Source organism: Salvelinus fontinalis, chromosome 19 (assembly GCF_029448725.1).
Source record: "Salvelinus fontinalis isolate EN_2023a chromosome 19, ASM2944872v1, whole genome shotgun sequence".
In the NCBI taxonomy this organism is placed as follows: Eukaryota; Metazoa; Chordata; class Actinopteri; order Salmoniformes; family Salmonidae; genus Salvelinus; species Salvelinus fontinalis.
In genome coordinates, this window is record NC_074683.1 from 1,508,164 (window position 1) to 1,526,848 (window position 18,685).

Here is an 18,685-nt window from a genome sequence, read left to right on the forward strand (position 1 = left end):
AAGGCAAAATCATGTTTATGTGCTGTGAGTGATTGTGTTGTGAATTCTTGTGTTGACATTTTTGTTTCAAACCGAACCCATTGATTATGTAAATTCAAAATCATATTCTCACAGTGCAAAGAGCAAATTATTTCCATATACTGGATAGAGCCCAGAGTGATGGAATTACAAAATACCACCCGTAACATTTCCAATCATTTCCAATCAAGGTTTAACTGGCAGGTCTCTGAAGTATTTTGCAAAGGGGAAAAGTATCACTGAGTTAATTTGAGAAGTAAAGGAAAATCTATGTTATTCCCCACATGTTCCTCTATACTGTAGGCCAGGTAGTGTAGTCTGTAGTTGTTTGTCAGGTGGTCAATCAGCTGGCCAGAGACTTGTACAGGACCTGAGTAATGTACAGTTTAATTAATTATTAGTGGATTAGGTGCTGATCTGGATCTAAATCACCCAGCTTGGCCTCCTGCCCTCAAAACAGACCACAACTAATTAGAGCAAATAACTTTCCCAAGAGAACATTCTGGAAGAACCAAGAAACACTTTTGGTTGATTTAACTTCTTGTCAATATTTCTGTTTCCACTTTGGAAAAAATCGTGCCCAAATTAAACTGCCTCGTACTCTATTCTAGATCATACAATATGCATATTATTATTACTATTGGATAGAAAACACTCTCAAGTTTCTAAAACTGTTTGAATTATATCTGTGAGTAAAACAGAACTCATTTTGCAGCAAACTTCCAGACAGGAAGTGAAAAATTTGAAAACAATGCTCTGTTCCAGGGCCTGCCTATTGAATTGCCTTATATTTATGGATATGCATGCACTGCATATGCCTTCCACTAGATGTCAACAGGCAGTGGGACGTGGAATGGGGTGTCTAGCTTGATCTGAGGTCGAACAAGAGCTCTTGGAATGACGTGTCCAGAATTTCCTTTCTCTACCTAGGCGCGGGAAGCACCTCCCTATTGTCTTATGATAAGCGTTCGGTATACACGGCTAATATCTCCGGCTTTGTTTTTATTTGAAACATTAGAAAAACATCATAAAGTAGGTTTTTTCAACTGAGTTTCATCAGTTTATTCAACGTTTAAATGGGACTTTTGGAGTTTTCCATTCTCTGCGTCGGGAGAAATTGGGAACGTCATCAACATTGGCTAGCCTTGTGGAGCGAATTCGACAGGAGAGAAGGACATTCTACAACCAAACAACGATTTATTCTGGACAAAGGACTCCTTGTACAAGATTCTGATGGAAGCTCAGCAAAAGTAAGAACAATTTATGATGTTATTTAGTATTTCTGTGGAAAATGTTGAGTCCTATTATTTGCGTTTTGGCGGGCGCTGTCTCGCTATAACGTAAGCTGTTTGTTATGGTAAAGTTATTTTTAAAAATCTAACACGGCGGTTGCATTTAGAACTAGTGTATCTTTCATTTGCTGTCCAACATGTATTTTTTAGTAAAGTTTATGATGAGTTCTTTGGTCAGATTAGGTGAGTGTCCAAAATAGGTTTGGACAATTTGGTGAATCGATGCTACATATTCACAATGTATAACCACGGTTTGCAGCTCTAAATATGCACATTTCCGAACAAAACATAAGTGTATTGTATAACCTGATGTTATAAGACTGTCATCTGATGAAGTTGGTCAAGGTTAGTGATTAATTTTATATCTTTTGCTGGTTTTTGCAATCGCTACCTTTTGCTGCTAATAAATGCATTTGTGTGTTTGTGGTAAGCTAATATAATGCTATATTATGTTTTCGCTGTAAAACACTTTTTAAAAAATCGGAAATATTGGCTGGATTCACAAGATGTTTATCTTTCATTTGCTGTACACCATGTATTTTTCATAAATGTTTTATGATGAGTATTTAGGTATTTCACGTTGATCTCTGTAATTATTCTGGCTGCTTTGGTGATATTTTTGATGGTAGCTGCAATGTAAAACTATGATTTATACCTCAAATATGCAATTTTCGAACAAAACATAAATTTAATGTATAACATGTTATAAGACTGTCATCTGATGAAGTTGTTTCTTGGTTAGTGACTAATTATATCTCTATTTGGTCGGTTTTGTGATAGCTACCTATGCAGTAGAAAAATTGTGAAAATATGCGGTTGAGTCTTTTGCTATTGTGGTTAGCTAATAGAAATACATATTGTGTTTTCGCTGTAAAACATCTTAAAAATCGGAAATGATGGCTGGATTCACAAGATGTTTATCTTTCATTTGCTGTGTTGGACTTGTGATTTCATGAAAATTATATTATATGATATCCCTGTCACGTTAGTCTAGGCTATGCTAGTCAGCTTTTTTGATGAGGATGCTCCCGGATCCGGGATGGGTAGCAATGAAAGGTTATTAAGGAAGTATATTAAAAAACATGAGCTTGTGCGCTATATGGAGTGTGTCTGACTTTCTATATTTTGATAGTTTATGATTTGAGGAAGTAGACAAAGTTTCTGGATGAAACGTTATTTTCCCTGACTTTCTCCCCTATGCAGGACTAAGGATTGAAGAGGGAAACCGATGCTATGACAACCAACTTCCCTGCCAACGTCACATTCTTTCCCTTTCCCAAGTCCTCCCACTCACTCATCGCCACGGAGACTTCCTTCAAGAACCTCTTGACCGCCACAACCCCTGACCCCAGGGAACACTGTCAACTTGACGACAGCTCCCTCCAGATCCCTCTAGCAGTCCTCTACTCTGTCATATTCGTCTTGGGCCTGGCCGGCAACGTACTGGCTCTCTGGGTCTTTCTATACGTCCATTCCAAGAAGAACTCTGTCCGAGTGTTCCTCATCAACATAGCGTTAGCCGACTTGCTACTGGTCATCTGTCTCCCATTCAGAGTCCTCTACCACAGTAAAGGGAACCACTGGGACATGGGCCCCATCCTCTGTAAGGTCGTGGGAAACCTATTTTATATGAACATGTATATCAGTATCACCTTATTAGGGTTGATCAGTGTGGATCGCTATCTGAAGATCCAGCGTAGCGCAGGGGGGCAGTATCGCCTCCAGGCCACCAGATGGAGCTCCACCGTCTGTGGGACCATCTGGATCCTGGCCCTCGCCTCCATCATGCCCATGATCCTCATCTCTGAGGGCAACGAGGAGTTGAACAAGTGGGTTTTATTTTTCAAGAAAAATGTATTTACAAATTTTTCAAGGAGAACTTTGTTGATATGCTTTATTTGAGTAGGGTCCAACATTTTGAACAATTACACTAATAGTAATTTTATTTTCTCCCAATCCCCCAGGTGTTTCCAGTATAAACAGCGAAAGAATGCGAAGGGAAAGGCCTATTTCAACCTCTTCCTGGTTGCTGTGTTCTGGTTTGTGTTTGTCTGCCTTGTGGTGTCTTATGGGAAAATTGCACTCAAGCTGCTGAGGGCGTCGAGAGATAAACCGGACCTCCCCAACGCGACCCGCTACAACCGTACTGCCAGGAAGTCCTTCTTCGTCCTCTTTCTGTTTACCATCTGCTTCGTCCCCTATCACATGGTCCGGGTGTTCTACGTCATCTCCCAGATCAGCGAAACTTCCTGCTTCTGGAGGGGTGTGGTAGACCAAGCCAACGAAGTGGTGTTGCTACTCTCTGCCCTCAACAGTTGCCTAGACCCCGTGATGTTCTTCCTGTTGTCGGAGTCCGTGAGGAAAGAGACACTCCGATTGGTCAATAACATGTTCCGACGGAGTGACTCGGGTGGCAGTGTGAGTGGCTCCAGTGTGGATTGTGGGAGAAGCCTTGAGGAGCAACCAACCGCTAGTTTCATCGGTAATCTGAAGAGAAAAATAACTGTCCAGCCCTCCCTCCTTCAGATATAAATAAGATGAAGTTGTCACTAGACACTGATCCGAGGTCAGTTTTGGACTTTGTTGGGCCACAAAATAGCAGCAAAGTCCATCCTCCTTCAGGTATCAGAACCAGCAAGCATAAGCCATTTTGTGCCAAGAACAACTTGAAGAGGGACAGACTGGGAGAGCATGAACACGACTCCATGGAATTGGGGCATTAACTATTAAGAGTTTTATATCATAAAGGAAGCTTTAGCATCCAGTCAGATGACAGTTTTTGCAGGGGATATGTCATGTTAATTAAAGGACTGCACAGACATTGAGAGGACCATACAGACACCACAGTGATATTACTGAGAGCATAATGGGACTTATATAAATGAGGAAATTGAATCACTTGGTCATGACATGCTGGTGGAAAACAACAAAGACAATACACAATCTCACTTATAAAAGCCATGAAGGCATGCTATGCTAAAATAAAACTGTGATGACAAAACATAAAATATGACTATTCATTGTGAATAGGCTACTGGATGGTTGTTGAGTGGTTTTGTAACAGCTTTTTACCTGTTTCAATGTTTCATATATTGCCTGTAACAGAGACATTAGAAACTATATTGAATAATTAACATGAAAAAATGAATAAATTGAACAATGTAATGAAAATGGCATTGTTGTTATACTACTGGTATACTGTACATATTGCAACATTGGGCCTTGGTTGGCCCTCAGTAAAAACCAAAGCATCGATTTGTCATATACTCATATGAATGGATTTATAAAGACTTGTTACATCAGACAATGCGAATGACAGACTACAACAAGTAGACACTCAAAGTGCTGAATAGAAAAATCGCAAGTTCATGAAGGTCTAGCATGGACCGGGAAGACTACAACAACCTCTGTATGAGGCCACTATAAGGCGCCCTCCATTTTATTATTCATTAAGGTGGAGTGTGTAGCACTGGTATTACCAAAGGTGATAAGAAGATTTAAAGTCTTTGTCCACAGTAAGACAGATTGTGTTCTTTGCCCACAGTAACACAGGATGCATGCATGAGAGAAAGAGAGAGAGAGAGAGAGAGAGAGAGAGAGAGAATGCTATAGCGGTTTCTCATTATATCATTATTTTATTAACAAAATGTGTTTATTTGTTTATTAGGCTACTGTACAGTCTACAATACATGCTGTAGTAAACATGGGATAATGCCTAATTCCTTACATATGGGAGAGCAGGCCATGTATGTAGTACAGAATGCAGGGCACGCGGGAGACCGGTGTTATTTCATAGTTGTGATGTCTTCACTATTATTCTACAATGTAGAAAATAGTAAAAATATAGAAAAATCCTGGAATGAATAGGTGTGTCCAAACTTTTGAATGGTACTTGCTTAATTAATTTGATTAATATTATGGTGTTTCTATTCCATGAAAAATGTAAAACCATCTGGGTTTCCGTTAGGATGGAACAGAAAATATGGCGCTGTACAACGTGACGCTCATAAATTCAGAGCATTGTCAGTTTGTAAATTCAGACCGTTTCGCTCTCGGAGCGCACACTGGACGTTCGAGCCGAGGAGTAGGGTTGATTTGAGTGTTCTGGCCTTACAACGGCAGTCAAGCACCCAAGCTAACGTTGGCTAGCTACTTCCAGACACAAATGAGACCACTCTGACCCTTTTACTCGGCCTAGCAGAGCTGGTAAGGCGGTTTTTGTGTTAACCAGAGTGTTGGTGACTGTAACTGTGCCGCTGGAAACAATTTAATTCCTCTTTTTTCTGACGTTTACTGACGTTTACTGGCGCTCGTAAATGAATTATTCTGCGCTCTGGTACACTCAGACATTAAATGTTTTATTTTCTTTGCTGATAAAAACTAGTTCATTGCATCCGCCGTCGAGCCCAGATTCATAATATGACCATATTTCCCAGCTGCTTGCTGTCGTTTTGAAGTAATTGCAAAAAACAGGCCTTATTTTTGTGCATTTTTCACCCTGCCAGCTCCTATTAGTTCTATTGAGCACTGTGGCACCAACTCCCCTTCCGAATGTTCTATTCCCAGTTTATTGTTCAACGTCATAATACCTGCTTCGCTATTGTTGGCAATGAGACCTGCTCACGTTGTTTTATAGTTAAAATGTAAACACAAAAACATTTGATTGGAAGTCTGCGGTCGTCCCATTGTTTCCTATGGGGGAAATATAGGTATGTCTGTCTATTTCGCCAAATATCTCGCAATGTGTATATTTTGATTTTTTTCAAGTCGGACGCCATTTTAATCATGAGAATCTCTTTTTTCTAATTATGTAAGCCTGGGCAGCTAGCTCGGTCGTCATCAAATGCTAGCCCTAACATACTTTTAGCCCTTGGAACGCTGAGCGCCCCCCCATTGTTTTCCTATGGAGAGGCATGCTGGTCTATTTCGCCAAATATCTCACTGTGTATATTTAGATTTTTTCAAGTCGGGCACCATTTTAATCAGGAGAATCTACTCTGTAATTATGTAAGTTTGAGCAGCGAGCTCGTTTGTCATCGATCGCTAGACCAGAAATAGTCAATTTGTATTTTTCCCTACTTTCTCATTACACAGACATAAGCACAGTTGACACCATCGAGGTGCGGATGTTTACTTTCTACACAAGTCGTTTTTTTCCAGTTTTATCCGACGAACAGATTGTAGTGGTAAAATAAAAAGGGATACATTTTTATGGAATTCTAAGCATCACTCCAGTCAAACCAGGCTCTGCGAACGTTCGATTCCATTCATTTGCTATGGCCTTGCGCTAGTGTTCCAGTTTAGCCAACGTTCTTCAGCAGTTTTTCAGCCTTGGGTAAATTTTGACTCGTTCTATTGTTCAGCCTATAGATAGCCAGAGCAAATTTACCAAAGCACCCGAATGTCCATTGAGAAAGCACAACGACTATACCATTTAGCTAAGCAAAGAATGACTGGAATAATCAAGTCAATTAACGTTGGGTTAGCCTATAGTTAATATACTGGCAAGTTTGATGTATAACTACTAACTACTAGCTAACATACCGGTACATTCTGCTGTAATGATATGCTATGTGGTTCGTAAGGACAGCGTAGCTAACAACTTGTCGGCCAACATAACGTGTAAGGTAACTTATTTGAAAAGTCATTATATTGAGTAGCAAGCTACCCCATTGTCGTTAGGGCAAATCTGGTCTGTGATAGGAGGGGGGTTCACACCTAGCTCGGCTATTAGACTATTCTTTAGTAAAGGTTGAATAGTCTATTGTTCAGCTATTAGCCCCCCTCCCAAACTTGCAACAAATTGTTGTTGTTCCCTTTTTTAATATATTTCTTATTAACAACAAATCAATACAGGAAGTACATGTGGGAACACAAGTATATATAAATAATATACAAAGGACAATTGGGCTAGGGGGTACAATATCACATTACACAAGGACCTTAAGGGACATACAATTATAATTGTAACAGCTTTTTTGTTAGTAGAGTATTTAATTTTCTTAAAATATAGTTACATTTATTTTTGTAAGGTAAGAAAATGTGGTGTTTGTTTGTAAATTTACATTTGTGAATATGAAATTTGGCCAAAAGAATAATGAAATTAATTACATGAAATAGTTTCATCTTATTTCTATCGTAGGTAAAGAATCCAAGCAGTACATTTCTCCACAATGGAGTAAAATCTTCATAAATGTGTTCAATTATAAATCTACTGATGTCTTGCCACAGTTTTCTTACATGAATACAATGCCAAAAAAGACGCACCACTGTTTCTGGGTGGTCATTACAAAAGGAGCAATTTGAGTTTGTTTTCCTTAAATTTCTTCATATTGTGGTTGGCAGGATAATATTTATGAACAATTTTAAAGGAAACTTCCTTAATTTTGTTAACAAGTAGGTATGTGTGTGGCAACATCCAAACTTTTCCACCAACAGATATTATCAATAAATCCATTCCAATAAGGCATGACATAAGGTATAGATACAACAAACAAGGTTCGTATCGCTCTGTTGTTGAATGGACCAGAAGAGAAACAAATCTTTCTTACTGATGAGTCAACAGGGTCAATAGAAGGTAGGCTCTGAGGGTCAGGTCTTGACACGTTCCTGAATAATAAAGCAACAACTGAGGGAACGGCATCTAAAACAATTGCAATATCTTTAGGTGTTACAGGGACCTGTGATAAGTGATAAGAATTCCTTATAACTAAGTTAAAAAAAACTCTGCATTTACAAGTTGGCTCACCAATAGGATATTATTTCGGAACCAATGTTCTAAAAACAAATTAGTGTTTTTATACAATATATCCCGATTATTCCATATATAATATTTGTATGGAGAATAATTTTGCTTATAAATTAAGGACCATGACAAGAAAACCTGTCGATGAAAAGCAAAAGGTTTCACTGGAACTTTGTCAATATTATAATTGCAAACCAATATGAAGTTAAGGCCACCAAAAGTAGAGAAGACATGAGGAATAAAATTCCACATAGAAGTGGGTCTTCTTAGGAATTATTTTATCCAATTTTTATTTTTTTTACCTTTATTTAACTAGGCAAGTCAGTTAAGAACAAATTCTTATTTTCAATGACGGCCTAGGAAAAGTGGGTTAACTGCCTGTTCAGGGGCAGAACGACAGATTTGTACCTTGTCAGCTCGGGGATTTGAACTTGCAACCTTCCGGTTACTAGTCCAACGCTCTAACCACTAGGCTACCCTGCCGCCCCATCTTAAAAGCATTATTTAAGGTAGTAAAGTCCAGAAAATTCAGCCCACCATACTCATAAGTGTTCATTACAACAGTTTTCCTAATGTAATGGGTACGGTTTCTCCACAGAAAGTTGACATGCATTTGGTCTATCTCCTTGCTTATTTTACTATCAAAATATAAAGATAGCGCGCCAGGTCTCATTCCTTTCCCTCTTCAACGCGTCATCATTCTATGCCTGAGTGGCTCGCTTGTGAGCGTGCTGGCAGGATGTGGCAGCATCTTCGGTTGTGCATCAAGAATTCTGCATACAGTAGCACGTTTGTATTTAGGTGTGGTTATTCACAGGCAAATTGTTATATGCTATGGAGTTACATGTGTCTTTTTTGTCAAGAGCAAAACTTTTATTTTCAATCAAAAATAATTGTTCTGAAAGCAACTTTTTTCCGACACAAAGGAAGACATAGCGGACACCTAGGAAGAAGGACTGTGTGATGATGATATCTCAGGTAAGCAGCACTAGGCGTTCTTCCGTCCAACTTTTACATAGTAGTTAACTCTTACGATTCAGTGTCGGTTCATAACATTCTACTATATTACATACATACCGTAGAATGATAAATCATGCAATTATTATTCTCAAGCTAACCAAAAGCATTTCGCTTTCTCGCCATTTTCAGTTGAATTAATCTAACTTTCTTTCATGGCAACTCATAAGCAGGCCATGTCCTATTTGTTTCATAGTCGATATATAGTCATATTTCATAACAGTGTAACGGTTAGCTTTTTTATAGAAGGATGAAAGAACACAATATGTCTGTCACAAAGAGTTAGTGAGTCTTTCACTGTTTGACTGAGGGACCTTTCAGATAATTGTACGTGTAACGATGTGCGCTGAGAGTCGGGAAGCAAGTTCAGGGAGTGTGTTTTAATAAATAAATGTAGTATAATACAAAACATGAACAACGCACAGACAAGATACAGATACAATGACAACTGGGGAAGGAACCAAATGGAGTGACAATTATAGGGCAGGCAATCAAGGAGGTGATGGCATCCAGGTGTGTGTCATATTGCTCAATTACACGTAACAATTGTGACAGGTGTGAGCCATGACAAGCAGACAGGTGACCTAGAGACCGGAGAGGGAGCACACGTGACAGTATGTGTGGGGTACAGAGAGATGAGGTAGTTATTCGAAAATCATGTAAAACACTTATTGCACACAGAGTGAGTCCATGCAATGTATTATGTGACTTGTTAAGCAAATTTTTACTCCTGAACATATTTAGGCTTGCTATAACAAAGGGTTTGAATACTTATTGACTCAAAAACATTTCAGCTTTTCACTTTTTATTAATTTGACATTATGGAGTATTTTGTGCAGACCAGTGACAAAATAATCCTGCCATCAATAGTTTTTGAGCTATGATACTTTTGATGCTGATATTTCTGTGTGATCTTACAAATCTATGAAACGTGAGAATAGTTTTTTTTGTGTTGTTGTTTGTCCATAAAAATACAGAGTTCCCCATGTGGAAGTTATCTACATGCAGTGTGATAATGTACTGGATGCATTGTTTACTGTACATTTGCTACCTTTATTCCTCGATATTATTAAATTCATGATAATTCCAAAGAAACCTATCCTGGGTGTTTTCACCAGATCTTAATAAGTGGAGAAATGTATTTGAACTCTACTTGGTTTCGTTTGTTGCGTCATGTCAGATAAAAATGTGATGTGAGAACTCAGACAAGCATGAGCACGCACGCACACACACACACACCCCTTTTGCTCATCCACCTCCCTACTCTCTCCCCTCCCTCCAACTCCATCCTCCTTCTCTCCTCTCTCTCAAATCCTCCTCCTCCCTTCCTCTCTCTCCTCTTCCAGACAGTGTTGGCTATACCCCGATTTTGTTGTCACACAAGTAAAACCCTGGCTCTACCTGACCCTGTCACTCCTGGGTGTCCTAGGCAACGGCCTGACCCTGCATAAACTCTATGGAGGTCGGTGTGGACCCCCACCGTCCTCCTGACCCTCAACATGGTGACCTCTGACCTCTTGCTGTGCACCAGCTTTCTGTTCCGGGTGGTTTACTACCGGAGGGGTCACATCTGGTCTGGAGAGGACAAGGTGTGTCAGGCCGCCATACTAACCATGATAGCAGTCTTCTACGTCAACCTCTACTGTAACATAATGCTGCTTCTCTGGACCAGTGTGACGCGCTACGCCACCGTGGTATGGATGACTACAACAACAAGTCTTCAAACTTAAATTGATTGATTTTGAATTAGGTTGTTTTTAATTTTTTAAATATCTTTTTAAATAATAAGTTTCTCAATTAACCACTCAATTTGCTCTCTAATTTTTCCCTGGTTGTAGGTGTGGCCTTGCCCCGCCCTCCTTACTCCCCTCACCAGGCCCAGAGGATGCTGGGTACTCTGCCTCGTCACCTGGGTAACTGTGGCAACGGTGGTGAGTGCCAGTGTGGTACTTCAGATCGAAAGAAGAGGAGGAGGAGACAGCTGCTTTGACATGTTGGAGAATCACCACAGAGAAGAGTTCAACAACCAACACTGCCTGGGGGTGGCCCTGTTTTTCATGATTCTCACCTTTATTCTGGTCGGCTATGTAGTGTTGCATCTGCAGAAGGTCAGGGGGGTCAGGAACAAACACACCGGTGAAGGAGGGGTGACAGAGGGGTTGAGTTGCGGGGTGGAAGAGGGGTGTGTGGTGTGTTTAGGGGAGAGGGAGGGCAGGGGGAGAACAGATGGGGTGTAGACTTGGGGGTGCGTTCAGGGGCAGGAGAGAGGCAGGGGGTGAAGGGTGGTAGCCTGAGGGTACGAAGGAAGATCCTGGCAGCGGTTGTGGTGTTTGTGGTGTGTTTCCTTCCCTACCATGTCCAGCGTGCAGTGACCCTGTTCCCACCACACGGGGGCGACTGTGAGAAGGGGAAAACACGATGGAGGGTGACAAACGCAACCATAACCATAGCAGCGCTGAACATCCCTTACTCTATCTGGCCCTGCGCCACCTACCCTGCTGCAGAAGACTACAATAAGACACACACACACACACACACACACACACACACACACACACACACACACACACACACACACACACACACACACACACACACACACACACACACACACACACACACACACACACACACACACACACAGACACACACACAGACACACCGCTGTGGGCAACTGTAAGAGGCTGTGGACCACAAATTCTCCCTCTGCATTCAGTACTGCTTCTCACGGATATAGAACACAAACAGCTGATAATAGCGGTCACATCGCACAAATGTAACACTGATCTACCAATAAATATGTTTTCAACACAACAATACGCTTTATTTTCTCTTCAGCTACATGAGTGTTTCTCAGCAGAAGTCAGTGGGTGAGCATTCAGCTTGTAAGGTGGTCAACCAATGAATGCATGCATGCAAACAGACACACACACACACACACACACACACACACACACACACACACACACACACACACACACACACACACACACACACACACACACACACACACACACACACACACACACACACACACACACACACACACACACACACACACACGGCCTGTTACATCATAGAATGAGAATACAATAAGTAGACACTGAACCAAAGTAGCAGTAGCAATACTTCTGGATTTTGGCAATTTGTCCCTTTATCTACTTCCCATAGTCAGACGAACTTGTGGATATGTTTTATGTCTCTGTGTCCAGTATGAAGGAAGGTAGAGGTAGTTTCACGAGCCAATGCTAACTAGTGTTAGCGCAATGACTGGAAGTATATGGGTATCTGCTAGCATGCTAGTAGATACTCATAGACTTCTAACACTTGCGCTAACACTAGTATTGTCATTGGCCTTGTTTCAGGGTGGAGCTCATTAGAATAAAAAATTACACACGCTTTGCAATTGTTCATTTTTACAGACACTCTTAGCACACCATGGTGCCATCAGACTTTTGATACCAATGTAGTGAAAGGGGGCCAAAAGACTGTGAACCACTATAAAGAAATGGTATAGAAAAGTATTTAGCATTTTGAAAATATAAATTACGGCTTTCGAAATGATCTTGTTACAAAATACATTAGAAGTAATTAAAACATGTATTTCTAATACATGCAACAGAAATACTGTCCATCTGGTCATAGCTCAATAACTCAACTTAGTGACCCAACTGCTGGGTCAAAAATAACACAAAATGTGTTCTGTCCACTATTTACCCAGCACTGGGTTGCTTTTTAAACCAGCATTTTTTTTAGTGTAGTGGGTGCACATTGGTGGTGGATGAGGTGATTTTCCTCCCCTTACAGAGCTTTGAGCATCTGGAAAGGCACTATATAAATGCAATCATTTATTATTATCAACACAGGATGCGTGTGAGAGAGAGAAAGAGTCCCTGAGTGAGGTAGAGAGGTCGTAACAGGAAGAGAGATACACAGCCAGAGAGATAGACAAAGTTAAAAGGAAGTGTTCATGTCTGATGCTAGTGAAAGATGAATATAACAACAGATGATATACAACAAATGTCTTCCGTCAACCCATCTGTTCACTGGCTCAACGGAACCAGCAACAAACCACAAAGGTAACATTTCTATATTCAACACATCTAAAATTTGTACCAGGCATAGGAGGTGTCAAGTTTGGGGAACTTCATTTTCACCATACACCTTTATAATAAAGCTTTCCATGCATCATCACATTTTCAGACTTATGCAAGATAGCCTACTATTTGTAATATGATGAGTAAATTGGATAGTCATAATTTAGGCTAATAATATAACTCAAACGCTGTTCGCAATTTTTTTTATTTCAATGCACAGCTGAGCACGTGTAGAGAAGATTAGGCCTAGGCTAGTATAGTCTGTACCGGATATGTTTCTTCTTTCTTTGCACAGGAAAAATGTGGCATTTTAAAAACCCATTTCATGCAATTCTACTACATTTTATATGACCGGAGACATTAGCAGACATTTTTTTTTATATACGACAAATGACTGTGTAGCCAACTCTGCTGACAATTACAAACATATCAATAAAAAAAAACATTGTCCATATAATAGGCCTATGAGAAGGGGAGACACAAATAGAATGTGACGTCCATCTAAACTAGAGAAGGAAATTATTGGACAAAAACTTACTTAAGTGGCACTAACCAATCAATGATAAAGAGTGACTATGCGCAGTGCGCACTCAACCGGGATATTGCCGATGCTCTCCGCTGGTGCAATTATCTTTTCTTTACAGCAATAACCATTTGCTTTTCAAACTATGTTTTCCCGTGATTGTATTTTGAAATATTGTGATATTCCTGGCTGGGCCTCTACTTTTCACAAACAGTTGCAACTTAACAATCATGTATTTGGTATTTGCTGCGCGTTTTTTGGTATTTGCTGAGCGCTGCCTTTCCTTCTGACTGTAACCAAATTCTTTTATTTTTAAAGAAGCTAATGATTCTCTGTGGCCAAATCATGCTTTTGTAGCCTATTTTAATAATTGTAATTATTTCTGTATAGACAGGAGTAGGCTAATTAGGTTATATAATTTTGGCAATTCAATTTACTTAAGGAAAGTTTAGCTTGCCCTGCCTATGGTACCAGGTCGTCATGCACCTGAAACAGCCTTTCCTGCAACCTAGAGCCATAATCATTATGCCTAATTAATTTAATGTAAATAAATATGTACATTTTTCTGCATATGTTATCTAAGTATACCTTTTAACCTGTTCATTTGTCATTTGAATTTAGGATGCACATTGATTCTTTAGGAACTGTTATGCCTTGGGAGTTTAATACAACTGGTATATAGTATCATAACCCAGTAATTAAAGCAATTTTTGTATTTTCTAAAGTCTATCAACCTTGCCAGCAGGCATGCCAGCAAAGATATTGTAGTTGAGGTTGGGAACCTGTTCAACAGCAGTAACAATCATCTGACATCAGAGCGCGATGTATGTTTGCTGTTGAACGCTGAAACCTGAACTAAAGAGCTCGGTTTAAAAGCTGACAGTGTTTTTATATACTTTTATTTTATTTTGAATCCTGCGGCTCTGTTGGGCTAAATTGCTGTGAGAGCTGCTATCTGTCCCGGGATCCTGACAGATTCCATATAGGGCCGGGAGAGACGCGAAAGCCCAGCTAGTCTAGCTGGCTCGGCGGCCGCAAATGGAGGCCACTATTGAACGTTGCGGGGGCCACTATTTCCAACGTTGCGGGAGCTGCGTTTACTTTGCTTTGATCCGGGACAATGTGGACCTCGTTGACTTTCAATGTAGCAACTGCTTGCTTGTGGAGGACTACAGGAGTGAAGTAACTACTCTTAGCAAGCAAGTGGCAAACCTACATAAACTACTGGGGAACCCACACCCACCTACTTTTTCTTTTACTTCCACCCCAGTAGCCGGATTCCGCTCTGGTCTGGTGGAAGTTTCACCGCCGTGTCGGCTCTCCACAGCCGACTGGCCGGTGCTAGGCAGGGTTCCTGAAGCGGTCTCCCCCTTCCCTGGAGAACGGAGCTGATCTCGACCCAACCAACCAGCCATGGAGGTACGTCACTCGCCGTGGAAGTCGAAGAAGGAGTCCTCTGGCAACGGGGTCTTCATGGAGATGTTGAGCCCGGAACTGACACAGACCAGAAACAGCTTTGCTGCCCTGGATCCAGAGGTTCCGGCGTCTTCGTCTGTGGTGGCTTCCCAATCAAGATCGGATCCGGAGGTACCTGTGTCTTCGTCCTCGGCTCTGTCTCCCTCTCCGGTGGCTTCTTCCTTGGGTTCAGATCCTCGGAGCTCCCAGCCTCACCAGACTGTGAGGCTGCCTGAGAGACCGGCCCATTCAACATCACCAGCTGTCGTCATAGGCAGCTCTATGGTGAGAAACATCTCGGTCCCCAAGGAAAAAACCCTGTGCTACCTAAGAGCAAGAGTACAGGACATAACAAGGCTGCTTGCGAATGTTCTACCACAGATGCCGGGACCTGACACTGTCGTAGTCCATGTGGGGTCAAACGACATCAGGAGGGCTAGCTCTGAACATTTAAAAATGGATTTTAAAGAACTGATTTTAGGATTAAAAGTCTCCAAAAAACAGCCCATAATTTCATGTCCAGTACCCTCGTTGGGCCTGTGTGAAAGATTCAGCAGACTACTGGCATTACACATCTGGCTAAAAGACTATTGTAGCTCTGCTGGAGTTACTTTTGTTGATAACTTTGACACCTTCTGGAAACAGAAGATACTCTACAGGAATGACGGAGTCCATCCAAATCATCTTGGCTCCTGGACTCTGTCCACGCATTTCAAGGCTGCGTTGAAACAATGACTGGTAAATGATCCAAGACCAGCTCAGTTAACCTTTCACGAGCCTCTACCCCGGGTCCGGGACCCCCCCCCCCCCCCCCACACTTATTAGCATCGCTAGCATAGCGTCACAATTAAATAGTAGCATCTAAATATCATTCAATCACAAGTCCAAGACACCAAATGAAAGATACAGATCTTGTGATTTAAGCCATCATCTCTGATTTTTAAAATGTTTTACAGGGAAGACACAATATGTAAATCTATTAGCTAACCACGTTAGCAAAAGACAACAATTTTCTTTGTCCACCATTTTTTCTCTCCACCAGTAGCTATCACCAATTCGGCTAAACTAAGATATTGATAGCCACTAACCAAGAAAAAACCTCATCAGATGACAGTCTGATAACATATTTATTGTATAGGATAGGTTTTGTTAGAAAAATGTGCATATTTCAGGTATAAATCATAGTTTGCCATTGCAGCCACCATCACAAATTACATTTACATTTTACATTTTAGTCATTTAGCAGACGCTCTTATCCAGAGCGACTTACAGTAGAGTGCATACATTTTATTACATTTTTACATACTGAGACAAGGATATCCCTACCGGCCAAACCCTCCCTAACCCGGACGACGCTATGCCAATTGTGCGTCGCCCCACGGACCTCCCGGTTGCGGCCGGCTGCGACAGAGCCTGGGCGCGAACCCAGCCCAGCCTGGGAGCGAACCCAGAAACTCTGGTGGCGCAGCTAGCACTGCGATGCAGTGCCCTAGACCACTGCGCCACCCGGGAGGTCGAATCTCACCAAAGCGACTAGAATTACTACAGAGAGCAACGTGTTTTACCAATTTACCCATCATAAAACATTTCTTAAAAATACACAGCACATAGCAATGGAAAGACACAGATCTTGTGAATTCAGACAATATTTCAGATGTTCTAAGTGTTTTACAGCGAAAACACAATAAATCGTTATATTAGCATACCACATGTGCAAACGTTACCAGAGCATTGATTCAAGCCAAAGAGAGCGATAACGTAATCATCGCCAAAATATATTAATTTTTTCACTAACCTTCTCAGACTTCTTCCGATGACACTCCTGTAACATCATATTACAACATACATCTAGAGTTTATTCGAAAATTTGCATATTTAGCCATAAAAAACCGTGGTTATACAATGACAATACTAGCAAAACTAGCCTGAAAATGTCGGTCGCCCTCTTTCACAGTGATCTTGTCTCATGGATATCTATTCATAAACTTGACTAAAAATATATAAGTTGGACAGCTATCGAAAGACAAATTAGTTCTTTATGCAATCGCGGAATTACATTTCTAAAATTATCCTTACTGTGCAATACAGGGTTCGCCAAGCGAAGCTATAGCAAACAAGATGGCGGAACGTGCGTTTAACATTTTTCTACAGAACAACGATTTATCATCTTAAATATTTCTTACTGTGAGGTGATCTTCCATCAGTATCTTGGGCAATGTATCCTTTCTTGGGTCTAATCTTCATTTGGTCGAAAGATGTCCTCTGTCCGTCGAAATGCCCACTAACGTTCGACCGGGACCCCGAAACGTGCCCGGTGCTTGAAAGTGCATAACAAAGCAATGCCTCAAAATCGCACTAAACGGATCTAAATTGCTATAAAACGGTTCAAATTAACTACCTTATGATGCTGTTAACACCTATAACGGGTAAAAACATGACCAGAGAAATATTACTGGCTAAACAACAGGTTGGAAGGAGGCGAGTCCGATGTCCTTCTCGCGCAAGACGCAGGCAGCAAAGGGAAGCTACTTCCGGTATTTGGTGGTTTATAGAGGGACTGATTGCGCAATCGACACCATTCAAATCGTCATCACGCACTGACATCCAGGGGAAGACGTAAGAAGTGTCTGTTTCTCCATAGCGTTTACACGGACCTTTAAACTGACTCCAGATCAGGTGCCAAGATGTCTGAAATCTGACTCCCTATCATGAAAAGTGCTGTAGATTGAGTTCTGTTTCACTCAGAGACAAAATTCCAACGGCTATAGAAACTAGAGAGTGTTTTCTATCCAATAAAAGTAATAATATGCATATTGTACGAGCAAGAATTGAGTAGGAAGCCGTTTAATGTGTAGAGGAAATTATGCTAATGCGAAACAGCACCCCCTATAGTTGCAAGAAGTTAATCGCTACCATTGTGACAATGAGTCGTCATAATGCTGCATCAAATGTACTTGATCTTAGGGGCATTGGCAAACACACAACAATGTAAGTCATTTAATTTATGTACCCCTAATTGCACCGAATACATCTGTTTATCCTCCAGCTATTGTAAGCAGTAATTATGAGCCTATAAACCAGAGTTACACTGTTAGAACTGAGGCGGTGTGCAATAGTAGGAAGACCACTTCATACAGCTCACCCTGCACTATCAGCTCCAATAACAGAAGTAAGTCTACCTCTGATAAGCTTCCCAGTAAAGCATTAAAAACAATCAAGCAACCAAGAAAAGTTCTAAAAAATAGCCCATATTAACATAAGACACAAGGTCCATGAAGTCAACTTGCTTGTAACAGATTCATATTCTGACTATCTCTAAAACTCACTTCGACAATACCTTTGATGATACAGTGGTAGCAATACATGGTTATAACATCTACCCGAAAAGTCAGATATGCCAACGGAGGTGGTGTTGCGGTCTATATTCAGAACAACATTCCTGTAAAGTTTAGAGACGATCTTGTGTTAAATACTGTTGAAGTAATATGACTACAGGTTCATCTGCCTCACCTAAAGCCCATTATTGTGGGAAGCTGCC

General features: G+C 40.9%; 2 protein-coding genes across 18 annotated transcripts in view; one reads left to right on the forward strand and one right to left on the reverse strand.

The window, feature by feature from the left end:
- The window catches only part of caska (calcium/calmodulin-dependent serine protein kinase a), a 208,365-nt gene that overhangs the window by 63,586 nt on the left and 126,094 nt on the right, over positions 1 to 18,685 (reverse strand). The window lies entirely within an intron of this gene.
- Positions 2,520 to 4,516, forward strand: gpr34b (G protein-coupled receptor 34b). Its single transcript, XM_055870324.1, has 2 exons — positions 2,520 to 3,139; positions 3,248 to 4,516. The coding sequence occupies exons 1-2, from the start codon at positions 2,544 to 2,546 to the stop codon at positions 3,840 to 3,842; spliced, it is 1,191 nt and encodes a 396-aa protein (XP_055726299.1). The 5' UTR covers positions 2,520 to 2,543; the 3' UTR covers positions 3,843 to 4,516.

Coding starts and splice junctions, on each gene's coding strand:
- gpr34b (XM_055870324.1), top strand. CDS start 2,544: ATGACAACCAACTTCCCTGCCAACGTCACATTCTTTCCCTTTCCCAAG. Junction 3,140..3,247: donor GGCAACGAGGAGTTGAACAA/GTGGGTTTTATT, acceptor TTACACTAATAG/TAATTTTATTTTCTCCCAAT.